The 21,533-nt window shown below is 40.7% G+C and overlaps 1 protein-coding gene across 7 annotated transcripts in view; it reads left to right on the top strand.

Annotated features, from left to right (window-relative positions):
• Positions 1–448: 448 nt before the first annotated feature.
• Positions 449–21,533, top strand: part of CACNB2 (calcium voltage-gated channel auxiliary subunit beta 2) — a 389,518-nt gene continuing 368,433 nt past the window's right edge. For 4 of the 7 annotated variants that reach the window (XM_027594126.2, XM_027594129.2, XM_027594134.2 and 1 more), the window contains exons 1-2: positions 449–628; positions 9,776–9,868. In XM_027594126.2, coding sequence (XP_027449927.1) covers positions 503–628; positions 9,776–9,868 — 219 coding nt within the window. In that variant the 5' untranslated portion in view covers positions 449–502. Of the gene's footprint in view, positions 1,014–4,467; positions 4,700–9,775; positions 9,869–21,533 lie in introns of those variants that run through there. The other 3 variants (XM_027594128.1, XM_027594127.1, XM_027594133.1) reach the window with 3 other exon arrangements.

The following is a 21,533-nucleotide window of genomic DNA, read 5'->3' as shown; positions in this document are numbered from 1 at the left end:
GAGGAAGCTCCCGGGCGCAAGGCCTCGCTTTCGTGGCTTTGAAAACTTTCCAGCGCGCGTGCCACGGCGACGCGCAGCGGCTGGGCCGGAGCCCACGCGGCCCGCGCCTCCCGCGGGGAACTTTTCGGCGCTCGGCTGCCTTGTCACTCTCGCTTTCCGACGCGCCTCCCCCTGGGCTCGCGCTCCGCGGGCTCCCTCCCTCCCGGCGAGGACCTTCCCCGGCGCCCGCGGCTCCCGTCGCCGCCGCCGCCGCCGCCGCTCTGCGCTCGCCCTGCCCGGCCGCCCGGCCGCGAGCCCGCGCCGCCACCGCCGCCGCCGCCGCCGCCCCGCGTCTCGCTTTTCAAAAATGGCCCGGCCCCGTCCCGCGCCCTGAGAGCTGCGAGCGCGGCGCCGAGCCCCGGGCGGCCCCCGGAGCGCGGAGCGGGAAGCGGGGGGCGGGGGGAGGGGAGGAGGGGACCCGCCGCGAGGGGCTGGCTGCTAGCTTCGAGCCGACTTCTCGCCAATGGTCCAAAGCGACATGTCCAGGTCGCCTCCCACAGCGGCGGCGGCGGCGGCGGTGGCGCAGGAGATCCAGATGGAACTGCTGGAGAACGCGGCTCCCGCGGGGGCGCTCGGAGCGGCCGCACAGGTAGCAAGAGCGCCGCGCCTTCTCCTTTCTTTGTGAACAGCCGGGGCGCCGACCTCCCGCTCTCCCGGCGCCTCCTCCGCTCGGATCCCTCGCCTTGCCGCTCCCCCCGGCCTGGGTCTCCTCCGCCACCTCCTCTCCCCTCGCCCTTTGCCACCCACTTCTCCCCTCCTGGCGCCGGGGACCCTGCCCCTTTTCGCCTGTCCGGGGCTCTTCTGCGGCTTCCATTTTCCTCTGCTTCCGAAAAGCAAGTGGGAAGGGGCGGGGGGAGACCTCCCGGTCTTCAGAGGCTGCCCCCGGGCTGCTCAGCCAGCCCTCCTCGCCCCTTCCCGGGAGACGCACATGGAGAGACATGAACCAGGCGAGTGGACTGGACCTGCTCAAGATCGTGAGTCCGGGTGGGCGGGAGGGGCTCGGCTCCCCGCGGCTCTGGCTCCGACGCCGACCCTTCCGGGCGAGCTCGGGGCAGGGGTGGGAAGGGGGCGACGGGGGGGGGGGGGAAGGGAGAGGGGGAGAGGTGGGCAGGGGGGGCATGGGTGGGGGGGGGCCTTCTGCCCGGGTCTCCCGGCGCAGCCCTGCCCCCCCGCCCCGCACCTGGGTAGCTCTGCCGCCTTGACAGCTCAGCTCTCCTCGTGCCCCCGTTTGCCTGCACCCCTCCTCGTTTCTTTCTCCTAAGAGAGCGAGTTGGGGACGCGAAAGTTTTTATTTTTCCATTTCCCCTGAAATGTTATCCATTCCGGGGAGCTTCAGGACCACCTTTCTCTCCGATGAGGAGTAGCGGTTTCTGGAAAAATTCCGGTTTGCTGCTCAGTTGTGAAATAAGAGATGTCAGTTGTAGGCGTTGGGCAATGATAAGGTGCTGGCTTTTACGTAAGGCTTTGGCAGGTACAGTTTGGATTACAGACACCTCCAGGTCTCAGCGGTAAGGAGTCTCTCAACTTTTATCCTAGCAGGCAAATGACTTCAGACTCCCAGCTGTGGGGCTGCTTGGGGAGCGCTGTGAAGGAGTTAGGCTTCTATTTCAAGCATCATTTTGGAGAAATATCTCTTTGCCTAGCGATACGGGCTTGTTGATTTCAGGCCTGCATTTGCTAGATTGTAAATGTGGTGGTGACGTATTACTAGACTTACACAAAACTTATAAATGTGTTATTTATATATTTTATATTTGTAGAGAGAGATCCATGTTAGAGTATTATTTCCTGTAGCAATGGGGGCGGGAGTAGGACACCCTAATAAAGGTTACAAATGTTTTGTTGCCACTGTTGTTTTGATAGGGGATGGAAATTGACTGCTCCAGGTATTTTGATACCGTTAATAATGGTCGTTCCAGTGGCATAATCGTGGAGCTTTAGTGAACTTTCTTTAACCACTGGGAAATAACCTTGCTTACTTAAAACACATAATTCACTTTGATTTGAGATGGAGGAAAAATGTAGAAACCAAGAAGTTGTGTAATCAGAAACCCATTTCTTTCATAGGGGTAGGACAGCTAGATTTTAGTCAACCTTGGGCTGTTCGGCTGCTGAAGCAGAGGGGGGACATGTAACGAATCACCTACATTTCCATCTAGTTTCTGCCAGGGGACCTGAATTCTTACCAACAAATGTCACATTTGTTCTAGACTTGTGATTTTATCCAGACACTTAACCAGGTTAGATGAGAGTAAGAAATGTACTCCGAGAACTCTCGTATTCCAGGATGAAGGTCTTGAATTTTGATAGAAGAAAGGACTCTTAGACCCTTTTTTCCTTTGATCTTCCTTCAGGGATTTTTTAAAAAAATTTTTTATTCTTATGATAAAAAGAGTTCCTGAATTCCTGGAGATCAAAGTTAAGGCTGACTGAAAGCATGACTGCATTTAGATAAGGAATACTAAATTCACTTAGTGATTTATGTCGTTAAATATAAGTCAACAAGTATTTGTTGTTAACTGCAATGTGGAAATGATTCAGATATGAGGAGACACCACTGCTGTCTTCAAAGAACGGATATTCCAGTAGCTGCCAGTGTGTCACTTGTACGACAATTGTCTGGTAATAGGACTAAGAGAAGTACTGAATCTTACGTGGTTTCCAAGGAGTAAAGATCAACAGGCATTCTACGCGGAATAATCTGTAAGAGCTTCATAGAAGAGGTGGCTTTTGAGAAGAGACTCAAAGGATGGATGAGATTTGACCAGAGATTGTTAGAGAGATGGTGGGAGCCATACAGGAAGTAAAGTCACAGAAGTTATAAATCTTATCACGTATTTCTCATGTGTAGCTTGAAGAGAGTACGGAAAGGTAGGGATCAGGCATAGTTAGACGTAAGACTGACAAGACAGTTTGAGGCCACACCTGGGAGGTGTTGGAACCAGCAGTGTAAGAAATGATGGAGAGCCATGGAAAGGGTTCAGCCAAGGAGTTGCAGAACAGCTCATTCAGAAGATTCACCTGGGAATGTTCTGGAAGGTATTTTAGAGTTTCAGGAGTCCAGAGGTGGAGCTGCCTGATGGAAAATTGGTCTAACAGTTTGGACAAGAGATAACAAAGCTTAAACTGAAGGGAGAGGAAAGATAATGGAGATGACAGGCCCATGCATGGGACATTTCAAAGACTCAGTGTACAGGAATTGGCAAGTGAGTGGACATGAGAGACAGGAAAAGGGGAGGAAAGGGTATTATAAGCAGGTTAGAGGTATAAATATTCAACTGCATCCCCATCCATTTCCTTGCTTTCTCTACCTTCCAAAAATGAAAGGCAGTTTTCCTTGAATTGTGTTTATATCACCTCGATGATGTGAGGGGAAACATTGCCATGTTTATTTTATATCTAATAAATCATGGCATCATAGGGCGGTGAGAGCTTGGCAAAGACTCTATTCCATCTCTCTTTGCAGGACAGGACAGCAGTAAAACCACCTGAAAAGGGGGGGGGCCATCTCAGGAGCATCCCCCTTTTTCTGATACTGATACTTAAAAATGGAATTTTCACTTGCAAATGGTGTCTCTAAGCAATCTTTGGTTTTAAGAATCCTGTTTTACCTCTGGATTTTATTCCAAGTTCCGTTTGAACAAAGCAAAAGATGCAGATTCACAGACTGCCCAGTTTCCTTTTTATGTTAATTAATCCTGCCTAGGGATGGGGCACCCTCCTACATTCCAACCCTTTCCCTCCAGCACATTGTCATAAACAACATGAATATTATTTCTTACGGGAGAGGCGAGTTGGCAACCTAACTACAATCTGATTTAAGCAGATTGCATCGCTTTGTAGGTGACCTGCTGCACAGCTTCAGCGCAAACTTGGACACAGTCTACCTACAAAGTCTGGGTGCTAATTTAGTATTCTCCCTCCAGAGCTCCACATCTGCGTTGTCCGCTGCTCCTGCCACTAGCCACACGTAAGCCTGAACTGAGATGTGCTATACATATAAAATACCAGATTTCGGAGACTCGATATGAAATAAAGAATATACAACATCTCATTAATCATTGTTACACTGAAGACAGGTGGCCATGATTACATTTCGGATATATTGGTTTCAGTAAAATATATCGCTGCAATTAGTTTCCCTTGTTGCCACTTCCCTGTTTAGTATGGCTACTAGAAAATTTCGGTGACATGTGGCTTGCATTATATTTCTGTTGGACAGCTGTGGTCTAAAATATGGCACTGGTAGATCTCTGGGGAGGGGAATTGACTGTGTACAGAGGCTGTGTGGATGGGAAGCAGGTGGGAGGCATTGAGAGAGTAGGATGGAGACACGGGAGGAGATGGACAAGAAACAAGAGCATCTCAGTACCATTAGGCCACAAAGAGATTGTAACCAGCACCTCTCGCCACACCTGAAAATGAACAGACAGTAACCAGAGGTCCCTGTTTGTTTTGCTCCTAGCAACAGAACCCAGCTGGTTCCACCCCAGCTGAATTTGCCAGATGCTTTTCAAGCGTGTCGTAGTCATACAGCCTGGTAATGGCAACATCCTGAATCGCTGCAGCAAGGAGCTTTATCTAAAAAGAACAGCAACCGCTCTCCTGTGGCTCTTGAGCCATGTCAGTACGGTTTTCCAGAAACACTTGTAGGTCTGAGGTACAGCTCAGTCTCTTGCAGTCTCCCAACATAATTATCACGGGTCTTGTGTTTTATGTTTTGCTAGAACCTTCACTACTAACCCCCATCACTTTCCTCTTAAATGGTATTTTTGTTCTGGTGTTGCATGGGAGAAATTTAAAAACATGCCAATCAGAGTTTCCGAGTGTGTTTTAAAATGTGAAATGTAATATCTGATTGAGTGATGTGAGGTTCGGTTGGTCTTGTCGATTTTATGGCTCTTTTTGTCTTTCCTTTAGTGGAAAGACTTAGTCTACCTGTTGCTGGATTTAATTCCATTGAATTATACAATTATGTAGCTTTGGTCCTTTCAAGAAAAGCTGAGCAAAACGTGTTAACCCCATAGGGGGTGGTGGCACTCTTTAATTTCACAGTGACAAGGAGTTAGAATTAGTTATGCCACCAACACAAGGAACGAAGTCTGTCTCGGAGTTCTTTCCAGGCCTGCCTGGAGGTAGCTTATGAAGAGGGCAGAGTTGGTCGCTGGCCTTCTCCTGCCCTTCCTGCCCCTGGAATTTCCCACTAGACATTTTTCTGCTGCCTGGCCTTGTCCCTCCTTCCTTCTCTACCTCCAGACCCCCCAAAAGAGTTCTATTTATGCTGCCTCTTGATTCCTTTCTGCTTCTGTGTAAACTGATCCATACTGAACAGAACTTATGTCCTACCTCCCTTTTCCTAGGGAGGTTAGTCTAAATCACTTCACTCCTTAAAGTAAAGGATCTGACAACCCCGTTCATACTGAGCTGTCAGTAAATGAGGAGATTTAATGTCTGATTTCTCTCTGGATCATTCTCGCTGCGATTGTCTGCAATTCAAAGGGATAAATATAAATAAATATAAATATCAATGAATGTTAATCGAGAGGGGTGGAAACTAATTTCAGGTATCAGCGTTATGCTCATGGGGAGCAATTTGTAAGGAGGAGAACTGTCACCCAATCTCTCAACCACAGAAGCAGGATCATTCTTCAAGCTGTCCCCAGGGTCTGCCACGCCAACTTTGCGTGCACAGCTGGGCTCAAATCTCCAGTTGACTGGCAACTTCTAAAATTAGCTACTATTGTCCATTTCAACTATAGAGAAATTAGATTTCAATTACCTGTGAAATATAAAAACATTTATGTGCTGATTTTAAAACTACAGCCCAGTTTCAAAATTATTTAGTATCAAGGAAGACATTCATTTACGCGAAGCTGATATTTAACATCATGAGGAATGTCGGATATCATTTTAATAAGTCATTTATATATTTGTGGAAATTTCTTCATTTTTTTTTCTAGTTTCTGAAATCTGACTTAGCTTGGTTGGTGTTTTAGGAGAAGTGAAAGAATTTCGGTTTATGGTTTTCTTTTTCTCCTTTCTGCTATGGTGACATTCTTTGTTTTCATGAAGCTTCATATAACTAATAGGAAATGAGCAGAAATTAGTGGCTTGACAGACAGTGCTCCAAAAAGGACTTAGGGGTCTGCGTGTGTCAGGGAGAGTATGATGGGTTACAATTTGCACTCTGGCCAAACCCAAACTCTCTTTCTCCTCTGCCTTTTACTTCCTGAAATCTGGGTGACTCTGATTGTGAACTGTTTCATATATTGGTTGTTCATATATTTAGTGTTGCTAAAAAAAAAAAGTTAGAAAAACCACTGGTCCTAAAAGAGGCTGCATTTGAAGTAGCTCCTGAACTAAGAAAACTATACTTCTTTTCCAAACTGAGTCAAGTAAATATTTGAATAATTAATCTTTCCTGTCTTTTTCCATTTTGGGAAGATTTGGCTTTTACTCTTTCTTTCTTTCTTTCTTTAATTCCTGCAGATGAAACACTCTAGTCCTCGTTTTCAAGGATTTAGAGTAACTAAAGAATAAGTAATTCCAGCAAGATGGACTTAATTTTAAATATGCATTGGATCAAAGGAAACTTTGTTTTGTAATGGTAGTATAAATTTTCACTAACATTTTTTAAAGTACATTGAAATGGACTGTATTAGCTTTCCAAAAGATGCTTTTTTTCCCTTGATCTAGGATATTGTTATAAAAACATTAAAAATTAAAAAGGAGACTATGGAAGAGAAATGACTGCTGAAATTAGTAAGAGAACAGAAGTGTAATTAAGCATATCTATTTATTTTAGATTTAATATGATACATAATTAATAAGGATTTGCTACATCACTATTAAGACATGAACAAGTTAATACTTTCAATAAAGCTTTCTCCATAAATTTAAGTGATTAAAGGACAATATAGATTTTTCAGAATTATCACCAATTTGCGTGGAATTCAGCCATAGTTGTTTTTTTTTTCTTTTTGTTTCTTTGTTTGTTTAGTGTGTAAACTGTGCCTTAGTACAGTTGAAAACTCTGATAATCTAATATATATACTTAGGTATATGTTGTATAGGTAGCTAAGTGCACCCGAAGTAATGTTTATGAATAGTATCCCTAGGGGCCTGGAAAAATTAACATCCATTTAAAATTAAACACTTTTTAAAATGTGTCTAATTTCTTGCAGAGAACTGTCTCCTCCTCTAGGACTGAATGTCTTAAAAATTGTGTGGTTTTCACAGTGCCTGTTGTGCATTTGTGAGCAGCCGCAAAAAAGCTTACACACCAAAGCAGCTGAATAATAAAACATATTTATCATGAAAAATCTGAAGCAAATGACAATGATAGAATTTCATATTCTCTTTCCACCCATTTCAAAATGGTACTAGAAAGACACATCATGATGGAGTAAGATTGTATTTTGTCTTTGTTTTCAAAGATAATTTATGCTCCTCATGAAGAAAAATATATGTTTAAAAAAAAGAAAAAAGAAAAATAGTGTGTTTAACATAGGTTTGCCCCTTCCTCCCCCCCCAAGAAACACGTTAGGCCTTAAAAAAAATGCTTTCAAAGGTAATAAGTTTTTTTCCGTGTGCAATAATATAAAAAATATTTTTAATTTTAAAAAACTTTTCATGTTTTATTTTTGTGTTCTTAGGCTTTGGAAGACACTCTGTCCAAACCTTTATATAATAATCGGAAAAGGAAGAACGCTCTTGAAAGAATGTTATTTTTCAACAGTTTACTGAATAATGTTTACATAAGTAAGAAGAATAAGCTGCTAAGTGAGGAGAGCCTTGTATGATACACTGTGAAAACCCAGCCTAGGTTGTCTTTCCTTTTATGAAGTTGAGAGTTAATTAAATGCCATGGAAACACATTTGTATTGTATAAATCCCGTAGATACTTGAAAGAGAACAAACATGGTTAAGAAAAATTTTTGCTTTAAGATTATACCACCCTCTCACTGATTGCAAAGTCATCTAAGTTACTCATAACACAAATGTTTGTAATAGGTCTTAGTTTGCCTAAGTGCTACGTATACCATGGTTTATAAGATATTTCTTTTTTTTTAATGAAAACAATCTGTGTATATCAAATATAACAAAGTAGTATTTTCAAAACCTGAACACTGATTTAAAAAAAATAACTTTTGTAAATGCTGATAATCTTATGAAGTCTCTTTGAGCCCAAGCATTCTGACCATGTTATGTACTTCACCCCAACTTTACCCCACTCTTCAATCTGTATGTGGATGTTGCTTTTTTAAAAATATTATTCTGAGCCTTTATCATATACTAGGTCTTATACTAAATGCTATAAATCTATTATTTCATTTCATTTAACCCTGTGAGGTAAGTAGCAGTATCCCCATTTTAAGGATGAGAAGACTGGTGTTTGGAGCACTTAAGACGTTTGCTCATGGTCTGCTATGGCAGGATTCCAGCCTATGTGCATTAAACTGTAAAGCTCAGTTTGGAGCTATTTTTCAATTATATGTTAATGTTCAGTATTTGCAACAACTTTACCTATGCCTAGAATTAAGCAGAGATTGATGCGTAGTTTGCTCTTAGTGCTCCGAGTATAAACTGTAGATATAATTAAAAAGCAAGTTCATTTGCCTATGTTCATGCTTTGCTCAATTCTGTTACTGAAGCAAATGGTCTTACTTTTAACATCCCGTTCTTAAATGCTTGTCTTATTGTTATTATTCTATAAAATTTATTTTTCTCAAATTCTCAGCAAATCACTAAGTGTTTAAAAAGCCAGATTTTCGGAGCGACTGGGTGGCTCAGTCATTAAGCCTCTGCCTTCAGCTCAGGTCATGATCCCAGGGTCCTGAGATCGAGCCCCGTGTCGGGCTCCGTTCTCCGCAAGAAGCTTGCTTCTCCCTCTCCCACTCCCGCTACTTGTGTTCCCTCTCTCACTGTGTCTCTCTCTCTGTCAAATAAATAAATAAAATCTTTAAAAAAAAAAACACCAGATTTTCATATCACATTCAAACATTGCAACAATGGGCCAGACATTTTTATGAGGCATTTTAATTTCATCTAATTCACTACCACTTACAGAGCTCTTTCACCACTTCTGAAAGCAGCCTCTAGATTCATAGGATTATGTGAGGAATTGGCACCGTGTTTTCATTAGTGTTCCATGTAGACCTGTGTGTGTGTGTGTGTGCATGTATATACATATATATAAATATATATATTTCAAGGTAATCAGAATTCATATTATACAGTGTTCTTCAGCTACCATATAGTTCTTACAAGTACCTATGGGATTACAAATTAAAACATGAAAAAGAGCAAAAATGGAGGCCCAGGGGCACTTGGAAACAGCATTTCATGATCTACAAAACTGTTGCATTCATGCTGTCCAAGAGGCTTTGACACATTACCTTCTCTCCTAACTTACTGCTGTAGCTCTGTGCTCTCCTGCCTCAAAATGCTTACTTTTAAATGTTTTATCTTTGGCGGCTTTGCCCCTCTTGATGACCGATATGCTAACAGATAGCATAACTTGTTGTAATTCAAGAGTTATTAAATGCTTTGTCTAGAAACCTCTGCTCCCTATAAACTCACTGTTTTGAAATTAATATTGGTGATTCCAGCAATAATGATTTTCAAATGCTGCCCATATGGTGGCGATTTATATTTTGTTTGGGTTTTTTACCTCTTTCTAGCAGTAGGCCTAGATTTCTCATTTGTCTTTTTTTTTTCTTTTTCTTTTTTGTAGTCTTATGGAAAAGGAGCTAGAAGGAAAAACAGATTTAAAGGATCTGATGGGAGCACTTCTTCTGACACTACCTCAAATAGTTTTGTTCGTCAGGTAAGAGAGCTTTTAAATTTCTGGTCTGGAGAAGTATAGTCAAATGAGTTTAGCTTTTTTTTTTTAAGGTGATTTTATACCATTATCACTAAAACTTATATGGTATTATTGTACTTTTAGTTGAAGTGAAAAGTGTGCCGTTTCACGTGATAATTAAAATATTTCAATTTTAAGTGAGACTGTGCAGTAATTACACCCTTTCTCGGCATGTTGGGATTGCCAGGAAAAAGGATTTCTTCATCACAGAATGAGTGAACTCCAGCAGCAATGATTACAGATTTGAGTTGGTTTTTTTTTTTTTTTCCGGCTGGGGACGAGGGGATCTCAGCGGGCATCCGTATCGCCAGCTACGACATTGAAATACTGGTGTTCCCCTAGCTTGAGTTTTCTTCTTCCCTCTTGGGGTTTGGATGGTAAAAGAGGAAATCGTGTTTGGTCTTGGAATGTTTGAGGCTACTAAGGTTAAATAAAGCGCGTGCTGTCTTTGAGGAATAAGGTAAACTGCCTTTGGAGACGGAGCCTTTGTTCCAGGTAACATGTGGTGCATTCCTGTGCAACAGTTTGCGGCTGTCCCCCGAATAGCGTGAGCATCTTCAACATGGGAACATTCACATGTGCTAACAGAAAGGACTTGAGTTGCCGGAGCAGGGACACAGGTGGCCCCGTCCCCGAGGACGGTAGGTTATGCACTAGACTGAAGGCTCTTCAGGGTGCAGGTGTGTATCTTCACCTAACCCTTCTCAGTGGAGATGGAATTGTGCAGGACAGTGCCAGACAGAACCTGATCCTGTGGCTGAAGGACCCCTGGTTTCTGGCTCTTGTGCTCAGAAGTAATTTGTCGGTGACCCCTCGTCCCCCAAAACGATGGTGGTCCATTGGAAAAGCTGCTCCATTTCTTCTGCTTGCCACTCTCCCCGTTCCTTCTGGTGTCCCCACTCCCGCACCTCTCCCCCCACAGTTAGTTAGAAGCAGTTGAGCTGAAATGGCTTCACCGGCTGCACCAGCGGGGATTCTGTTCTTGGCTGGTCGCTGCCTCCTCCCGCGGTCCTGACACAGACAAAGGATGATCCCTCCTAGGCCATGTGTTCCTGCCTTGCACCGTCAAGTGTGCCAAAGGTACGCCTGAGTAACTGACACGCAACTGGAAAATTCTTGGTTCTGGTCCGTGCCAATTAAGAATTGTTTCAGTGACAGGAAGTTAGAAAAAGAGTTGGTTAAGAAAGAATGGAGCTATTTTGCTAAGAAACATTTAGAAAGAGAAAAGAAGATGGAGCCAAGCAAGGCCCAGCCCTGGAGCTATGTTTTAATGGTGTCAGAAGGAGCCGGGAAGGGTATAAGAGGAGCCAAAGGTGTGTGCATTGGCCTGATGTCATCGTGGGCAGAATGCAGTCGTCATGGTTCTGAGAATGAATGAAGGGTCTTGAGCAATAGTTACTTAGGTTTGGTGAGTCAGTTAAAGGAAAGTTACCCAAGGCCTTTTCCATTTCAAGCATCCATATTTATTCTGCCTCTGGGACAAGGAGATTGAACCAGAGTAGTGAGAATCCACAACCGTGAGTCATCATCTGTGCCGAACACTCGAGGACCTGAAGCAGGAAAGAATAAGCTTCTTAGGACCCAGAGTAGTTGTGGCAAAAGCCACACAAAATGACAGGCAGCTTGTCGAGATTACGTGGAAAGAAAAACTGATGTTTCAAGTGAGCAAGATATTGTGAATAGAAATTAATAGTACAGAGCCCATTATTGCTCATTGTAGCTCTGTAAAAATGTCATTTCAAGACAATCACTGGACTTCATTTTTCCAGTTGTCTCTTTGTCTCTGAATTCCCTTGTCATGGTGCTTTGAGAACTTAATTCATGAAGTTCATTCGTTAAGGAGTGATTGCCTCACTGCATGTAAGTTATCTGGAATTTGCTTTTTGTCATGATAACTTCCTTTTGACTTTGTGTTCTTGGTGATGTGTGTGAGATTCTGTGCTTGAAACACAATTATAAATAATAAAGAGAGGGGCGCCTGGGTGGCTCAGTTGGTTTAGCATCTGCCTTTGGCTCAGGCCCTGCTCAGGGGGGAGTCTGCTTCTCCATCTGCCCCTCACCCCTGCTTGTGCTGTCTCTCTTGGGCTCTCTCTCTCTCTCTCAAATGAGTACATTAAAAAAAATCTTTAATAAAAAAATAATAAAGAGAGCTGTTAAACTACTTACTGTAAATTTAGATATATATTGCCAAAATATATGTGAGCATTTAAGAAGACAAAAAAAAAAAAATCTATCCTAAAGGTCCATCTCCTTGAAATAAAGCCCGTCTCCTTGAATCTCAGCAGAATAAGGTGCTTGCTATGGCATGGATTGGGGATCATGATTACACAGGCATCAAGAACCCTGAAGTGCTAGCTTCATTCTATCTTGTCTTTGGCAGGAATGCTGTGTTAAAAACCAGTTTTGCTTTGATAATTTAATCTCTTCTGTTTAAAGCAGCATTCATATTTTGCTGCTATTTGAAAATAAGCAAAAGCTACCTTGCCGTGTATGTAATAGAAATGGTTTCATCATTGATTCATTCATTCATTCATGGTGGATAATAAAAATAAGCATATGTTAGATTATTAAATAATCTGGAAGAACATCTTTTAAGTATTTTTTTTCTTATCATAAGTAGACGTTTTGTTAAACAATTGACTTGTGTCAGTGTATGTTACTTACTTGTCTGTGGCTGGGGCATATGTACAATTGATACTGGAAAAGTAGTCACTATAAGTGAGATCTGTTTAAAAATGTCTTACAGTTAGATTATATTCCTGCCCTTGAATTAAAAATAATTCCTGTATAACTTTGAAACCTTAGAATTATATTTTTACAAGTATATTATTTGTAAAGACTTTTAAAACTACTTGGGAACCACTAGGTACTTTAGAAAGCTTCGGAGGTTGAAAATGTGAAAATTTCATATAAAAATAATTAAGAATTTTAAAATAAGTAACAGACAGAATATCATAGAGCTTGTTATGAATGGAGTTGTAGGTCCCGCAAATTCCTATGTTGATTGTATTTGGAAGGTCTATATGGAGGCAACAAGGTTAAATGAGCTCATAAGAGTGGGGCCATAATCTCTGTAGGACTGGTATCCTTATAAGAGAGAGATGCGAAGAATATGCACACCCAGTAAAATAGCCATGTGAGGTCATAGTGAGAAGAAAGCCATCTGCAAGCCAAGGAGAGAGGTCTCACCAGAAACCCACCCTGCTAGCACTATGGTCATGAACTTCCAGCCTCCAGAGCTGTGAGAAAATAAATTTCTATGGGGTAAACCACCCAATCTGTGCTGTTGTGACGGCAGCCATAATAGACTAATACAGGTATATATATATATATATTTGACCTCTTTTTATTTATTTACTTTTTTACTTTTAAAGTAAACATTCTTACTGATACGTAACATATATGCCCTGAAATGCACAAATCATAAGTGTTCAGTCTGATGAGATTTCACAAAGTAAGCACCCACATAATGACCCCCTGGATCAAGAAATCCGTATCACCAGCACCCTAGACTCCCCCTTTTGACCCTTGTCAATCATTTTTTTTCTCATACCATAAGTTCATTTGGCCTGTTTTTGGAGTTTTATATAAACAGAATCATTTTGTGATTGAATTCTTTCACTCAGCCTTATGATTGTTATATTTATCTACATTGTATGTTGCAGTAACTGGCAAATCTTTGCCGTACAGCATTCCATTATATGAATACACCACAATTGTTTATCTACCCTACTGTTCCTAGACATTGGGTTGTTTCCAGTTGGGGTTATTGAGAGTAATGCTGCATGCATATTCTTGCGTCTACCTTTGGTATGCATTTTTGGTATGGTTTTAAGCACTTTTTTTTTGTTCTATGAATCGAGTGGAATGCTGGGTCTTATGTATGCATGTGTTTAACTTAAGTAAACACTGCAGTCCAGTTTTTCAGAGTGATTGAACCAGGATGCATTCCCACAAGTAGTGGGAACAGTCTCTACTGTTTTGTGTCTTTGCCAACCCTTGGTATTTTCAGTGTTTTTCATTTCAGTCATTCTTGTGACAGTGTAGTAATCGCTTATTGTGGTTATTAATATCCATCTCCCTGATAACTAAGTCACAATTTACCTGTGTTGCATTTTAGTCCTACAGCTCTTTGATGAAAATTATAAATATTTATTGGAATATGTTGAAACATATCGTAATACATTAGAACATGAACATGAAGACTATGAAGTAAAAGGGTGAGAGGCATTTTTTCCAATGGTTTTGGTTTTCTCCAAACTTTTTGTTGTATATTTTTTAGCCATCATTTGTTTGTGGTGTTCTAACTAAAGTTATTTTGTAAGAAGAATCATTAGTCTTAAGGAAACGTTGCTTATAGATATGTTTCTGCTTCAGGTCCTGAAGCAGGGTAACAAGTGTCATGACAGAATTCTTGTAGTCATAGATCAGGATTCTGTTTTGTTAGTTGATCAGTTCACCCTAAGTTAACCAAGTGAACAGTCTTCTGGTCCTTCACATCATCAACCTATTTGATGTCATGATATTTCAAAGTGGGGATTGGAGAGAAAGGATGAATACTTATCATTTACATCGATGTGGATGGAACAGGAGGGTATTATGCTGAGCGAAATAAGTCAATCAGAAAAAGATAATTATATGGTTTCACTCATATGTGGAATATAAGAAACAGTGCAGAGGATCATAGAGGAAGGGAGGGAAAACTGAATGGGAAGTCATCAGAGAGGGAGACAAACCACGAGAGACTCTTAACTATGGGAAACAAACTGAGGGTTGCCAGAGGGGAGGTGGATGGGGGGATGGGGTAATTCGGTGAAGGGCATTAAGGAGGGCACGTGATATGATGAGCACTGGGTGTTATCTGCAAGTGATGAATTATTGAACTCTACATCTGAAACTAATGATGTACTATATGTTGGCTAAATGAGTTAAAAAAAAAAAACCACAAAGTGGGTATGGGAGGATGACATCCCACCTGAGGGTAGTTAATTTCCCCCCAAACATCGGTTTTATGCCGGGGCTCAGGGGAGGACCAGAGTCCTGATCCGTGCTGCGGTGTGGCCGCCGTCCACAGGGGTGGTTGGCTACGTGTGGCATATTATTGGTAGGGCTTTCCAGGGGCTCTGGGAAACGAGGTTGCTGTGGCTTCTACTTTCTATAAGCTTGTTGTCAAGTGATGGCCTAGCTCACCTTATATATCAAGCATTTCAAAGAAGAACTTGTCCCTCCTAAGGTTTCCTAAAACCATTAATTGGAAGGAAAGTTAATTGTGGTGTTTTTTTAAAGTCTTACTGCTTTATGTTGCAGTTGAATTGTTACCTGTATGCAATATATGTTTTCAATATACTGAACTTAAAATTTCCATAGATCTCTTTTGCATAAATTATGATGTTAGGAGCCTTATTTAAAATGGTTTCTTTTCAAGAAGGAGGTTAGTGGTTAGGGGTCGTGGTTAAGGGACTGGACTCTGAAGCCAGGCCGCTCAGTCTGAATTCCAGCTCTGACATTTACTAGTTAGCCTTTGGACAAGTAGGTTAATCTTTCTATACCCCAGCGTTTTTCTCGGGGTGTAGTGCTTACCTCCAAAGTTAGTTGAAAGGATAACATGAGTTCAAATTTGTAAATTGCTTAGAACTGTACCTGGTATCGAGGATATACTATTAAAGAGCTTATTATTATTGTTTATAAATATTATTACTCATTGAGAACATTGGTTAAAACCTGAATAAGGGGCTCCTGGGTGGCTTAGTCGGTTAAGAGTCTGACCCTTGGTTTTGGCTCGAGTCATGATCTCTGGGTCCTGAGATGGAGCCCTGTGTCAGGCTTGGGCCTCTGCAGGGAATCTGCTTGAGATTCTCTCTCTTCCTCTCTCTTTCACTCTCTCTTTCAAAAACAAAACAAGACCTGAATAAGAGGTAAACTATGGCAGAAGAAATAATAATAGTTAATTGTTATTTGAGTGTTTACTGTATATTCTATCTGCATCTCCATTTTACGGATAAGAAAAATTGAGGCACAGAGAGGTCAAGTAACTTGTCCACAGTCATATTGCAAGTAAGGTTGGAGTCAGAATTTGAATCCAGGTGGCTGGCCCCAGATTCTTGTTTTTATTTGGTATACTACATCTCCTTGTAACAAAAGCTGTGAATACATAAAATCAACGACAAGTGTTTTATTCTTTCAGCTAAGGAAAACCTGTAGAAAGATTTCTACCCGTGTTTTTAGGATGAACGCATACAAAGTTAGTCTTCTTTTAACTTCCTTCCCCATAAGAAGGGGAGCATGTCTTCAGCATTGTCAACATCCCCTGGGCATCCTGATTTAAAAAACTAAAACAACAAACCAGTATTATTCCCTTACTGTTTCATCAAAAATTGCTCCGTGTCCCAGTTTGTGCCACCATTCAGCCCACTCCGTGTCCCGTATCAGTAATGACAAGTAGAAAAGTAGCTGTGGAAATGTCTGTTTTCCCCTTCCTCCCACAGAAGTCACAGAACACATACTTCTTAGAATCCCGAAAGTCCTCTTTTTCTTCTTTTTCATGAACTTGGATGTGGACTCAAGTCCACATCACCTGCAGCATCCCGCTGGTCCATTCTGAGGTCTAGCTGAGGCTGATGCAGCCCATGAATCATCCTTATTGTGAATCTGGGTAACATTAGGTGCATATACAGCACTTGGTAAACAGTCGGCCCATTAGAAATGTTTTGTTAGCTCTTTAGTGCTGGTGCTTCATAAGCAGGCATTTTAGTTTTAATTTAGTAAGAGGCAGAAAGTGTTAAACATGACTTCTAGGCATCCTAATTAGAATTAATGAAGATGATGGTTCAAATTGTTTATGTACCAAACGGTATTTAATACATAAAGCTGTGGTTACCTTGGATTTATTAAGATACCGAGGTTGTCTTTGACTCAGGGAAAAACTCTTTGTACTCTGGCTCTGTGTTGCAAACAGATACATTGATAAAAGAACTTCATTTATCATCGTAATAAGGCTGGAAAAGCTACCATTCTTAAAATTGTTTGCATGTAGTGCCTTGCATAAAGTTATAGCCTATTAAGATAATTAAGTTTTCTGATAATGTAGCTCTTCCCTCCAAATTCATCACAGAGAGAGAGAAAGAAAGAAAGAAAGAAAAAGAAAGAAAGAAAGAAAGAGAAAGAAAGAAAGAAGGAAGGAAGGAAAGAAAGAAAGAAAGAAAGAAAGAAAGAAAGAAAGAAAGAAAGAAAGAAAGAAAGAAAGAAAGAAAGAAAGAAAGAAAGAAAGAAAGAAAAAGAAAGAAAGAGAAAGATTGATCCCAGAAGTCTGTTGTTGAAGGAGGAGAAAAGGAGAAGAATTAGTAGTTTATTTTAGCACAAGAACCTAAGTGAGTAAATTAATTTACCGGAAGAAAAATAGATGGAGAGGAGTAAGAAGGCCTGCCTGGCATTGAAGGATAGAACATTTGTGCTGTTCTTTTCAAGAGATTGTGCAAGAACTGCTAACTGTATAAATTCCTTGATTCTGCCAAGGTCAGGGGAAACTATGTACATCTGCAAATGAACGCTGGTCATCAAAGTTAAAGCAGCTCATGGGGGGTGGAGAGGGTAGTGTTAGTAACTGCTTCTCAGCCCACTCAGTTCTCTGCTGTTCTCTTTTTTCTTTTTCTTTCTTTCTTTCTCTCTCTGTTTCTTTCTTTCTTTCTTTCTTTCTTTCTTTCTTTCTTTCTTTCTTTCTTTCTTTCTTTCTTTCTTTCTTTCTTTCTTTCTCTCTCTCTTTTTCTTTCTCTTTCTCTTTCTTTTCTTTTCTTTCTTTTTTCTTTTCTTTTTCCTTTCTTTCTTTCTTTCTTTTCTTTCTTTTCTTTCTTTTTCTTTTCTTTTCTTTTCTTTTCTTCACTTTCTTAAAGACATGTGTTCTCCCTGGCTACATTTATGTACCTGGCAGTATTCCTAAAATGAACACCAAATGCTAAGCGGATGCCTGCCAGGTTGCTTTACTTGGACGACTCCCCAACATGGCAACTTTCAATCAGAGTACACCGTTGTCTGAGCTCTGCTATATGCCCTGCCGTGGGTGGCCAGGACTCACAAACTGTTTCCACTGATAACTTTCACAGGTCACCTTGTGGTGCCAACTGGTGTCTTTTGCGCAGAAACTTCAGCCCTAGAAATCAACAACTCTTTTTGGACTCTTCAAGGGCCATGATTCTTTGGGACTCACAGGGAGAATGCTGCAACTGGTCTGGGATTGTGCTCGCCAACATATGTTGTGGTTGTAACAAAATAATCCTGTAGCTTCTAAGAGCTTCCAGAATACAAATCAGGATGACAAAACGGAATGAACCAAATATTTAACAGAAGGTTGCATGACACTTTCAGAACATGGTATTCTAAACAAATTCCATCTTCCAGTACCATGTTCTTGGTGCTGCTTTTTTGGACCTTTTGTTAGTTCAGATTGGATTTAAATACGAATGATTAATCACAGAGACACACAGTCTATTTTTTAGTTTTGTTTTGCAAAGACAGATTAAATTGTGATAATGATTACAGACTCCAGGCCTGTGTAGACTGATATGTTTAAGGTTGGATAAATCTTTCAGCCCTTAAATACTGGCTTGTTGCCTTGTTATGCTGTATTCATCACAAACACAGCTATAAATAATAATGTGGTAGATTTATTGCCACTGTGACTTCCTGTAAATGGCTTTCTATCTTATTAGGCATTCACTTAGGTTTTGTGAATGGCAGAACCTGTTCTGAGACCTCTAAAGAACTCTTCTTAAATATATCAATAGAAAAATATTGAGCTTTTCAGTAAAGAATTCCCTTGTTCTTTTTGCAGTATAAATCTCCGTACTGCCATGAATGTTTTACTTTCTTCTTTTAGGAGACATACATATTTTAGAAAGTATTACAACAAAATTTAGATTTTTGTACTTCATATAATTAGCTTTAAAATGTCTTTTTTCACAGAGTTTTTGTGGGAGAACAAGGGCATGATTAGATATGAAATCTGCCTCATTCTCAGGCTGTTTTTCTGTATTTGGAATGCCTGCTCTATGAATGAGGTTCAATTAAGATCTCTCATTATTAAAATAATTTTGTGGATTGAAGCATTTTTATCTTTGCATGTCTTTTTTCCCCCACTGATATACATATGTAATTTGAAAACCCAGAATTATTTCTGCAGGTGTTTTTAGTTTCTTTGACTCTCAGATGTTTCAAATTACAATATGCTTTCCACTTATACCCCATTTTTGACTATTATTGTTCATCTGCTGCTTGGCCCATCTATGCATTCTTAGAAGTCATAGACCAAAGTTGCCCCATGAGATTGAGAATTTGCAAGTGATCTGATATGGAGTAGCTGGTATAACTCAAGTAAATGGAGTTTCATTAAATACTGAATTTACAAAAAGTGTATGTTTCAGTTGATCCCTAAACTTTTAGAAGTACCAACTGAAGATCACTTACTTAGCTTAAGGTTAATTATTCATGTGTCTTAGGTCTTCACGGGCATCATACCCAAGATAGTAAATAGTCTAGTCCAACCAAGGATTGTCTTTTATAGATGGAAATATTGTCAGCTTCTCTCCCTATTGATTTGTTTCTGGAAATCTTCATGTCTGATGATTATCAGATGCTAAGGAAGTCCTTTTTGAGATTTTGGCTTATGTCTCAAAAATACTTGCTACGGTTCAGTTCAACAAGCAAGTATTCCAATTCTATCTCATCGTTATTCCACATTCATGGCCAGGCGTGTGTGTTTATTACAAAGACCCGAGGTGGAGAAAAGTAACCCAGCGCCTGCCCCTTCCTCAGATCTTACCATGCTTCCTTTCATCATCTGCTTATTTTAGAGTTTGATCATAAAGGAGGGGGGGGAAAACACAGGAAAATGGTCACAGCAGGAGGGGAGAAACTTTCCTTGGATGCATAATTAGGAAAAAGTAGTTGAAGGTTGTCGGGAAGTCCCTGTCCCCTGCCGCCATCTCATGTTCTGTGCCATTCCTCCAAAACTATCATCAAGTTTTAAAGAATTATCTTGGATCAGGGCCTCACATCTCCCTTCATGATTTCCTTATGTCTTTGATGTCTGTAGAAAAGTTCCAGTACCCATTCCTTCTTCTACTTTATACCTGGTGACAAGTAGCTCAGGGGACTGCTTTTGACAAAGTTTGGGCTTCTGACAAGACACTTTGCCTGAACTCTGCTTTCCCTTCTCCATCGTGTCTGCAAGTCTGGATGCTGTGACCTCCCCAGTTTTTCTTTCCTGGAAATAATATTTTCTTTCAGCCATGGGTCTTCATTTTCACAGAGGTGGAACCTGGAGGGTTTACTCCCCTGTAGAGGTCTCACTCCCATGGAAAGATGTGTGATTGATCAGGGTGCTGTATCTGAAAGTTGGAAATGGCCAACCATCTTTTTAAAAAAAACCAACGGCCTCCCCCCAACCAAAACAAACAAGCTAACTGTTCATTTGAAAGAAAAGTAATGCAGATGGTGTACTCCTTTGCTAGAGATGTTGTAACAAAGTACCATAAACTGGGTGGCTTCAACAACAGAAGTTTATTGTCTCAGGATTCTGGAGGTGAAGATTATGAAATGGAGGTGTTGGAGGGGTAGCTTCCTTCAGAGGCTGTGAAGGAAGGGTCTGTTCTAGGCCCCTCTCCCTGACTTGTAGGTGACTCTCTTCATGTTCATGTGGTTGGTTTCTCCCTGTTGTGGGTCTGTCTCCACATTTCCCCTTTTTATAAGCACATCCATCATGTTGGATTAGGGTTCATCTTAATGACTTCATTTATCTTAATTACCTCTATAAAGACCTGATCTCCAAATAAAGTTACATCCTGAGCTACTGGGGGTTAAGACGTCAACATGGGGGGGGGGTGTCACAATTCAATCCATAGTAGATGGTGACTCTGTTATAATTAGCTTCATATATAATTTTTTTTCTTACAGCTCAGGTGTTTAACATGAAGATAGATTTACACTAAAAAGCCAGCATATATCAGAAAAACAGCTTTTGCTAGACTATTAAAGGAGTAAAAAGGTGCATTTCTCCCATACGTGTTGACGTGATACATATATGGTCCTGTGGATGAAGAAATACATGAAAATTTCATTATTTTTTATAATCAATCTAATAAACTCAACTAATATTTTAATTATAAACCACTTCAATTTTCTTCATCATATGAATTTTCATTTAGATTATTTCATTTCTTCCAGAGTATAAAACCTCCTCCTAAGGCCTTGACAACTTGCACCTAATAAGCACATGTCAGGGATTTATAAAATGTTCAAAAGCCTTGAGGCTTTTAGAAATTAAATTCATTAGTATAACCCAGAATCTGGTTCATTCCCTCTTTAGTATAATTTGTCTGATGGGTGAAGTACCTATGAACTATTACATATCTACAATAGGTGGTTTCTTGGCCCTTAGCTTCAGGATAGCTGTCAACACACACACACACACGCACACACAAGCATTTATGTGTACATGTGTGCGTGAGTATGTATTTGTGACTTTTAGGTTTTCCTTGTACCCTTTTCCCTCTCACATTTAAAAAACAGAGCTATATTTTTATTTATTTATTTTAAAGATTTTATTTATTTATTTGACAGAGAGAGACACAGCGAGAGA

Source organism: Zalophus californianus, chromosome 9 (assembly GCF_009762305.2).
Source record: "Zalophus californianus isolate mZalCal1 chromosome 9, mZalCal1.pri.v2, whole genome shotgun sequence".
Classification (NCBI taxonomy): domain Eukaryota; kingdom Metazoa; phylum Chordata; class Mammalia; order Carnivora; family Otariidae; genus Zalophus; species Zalophus californianus.
The sequence above is the reverse complement of the archived record's forward strand: the minus strand, read 5'-3'. Positions and strand labels throughout refer to the sequence as shown.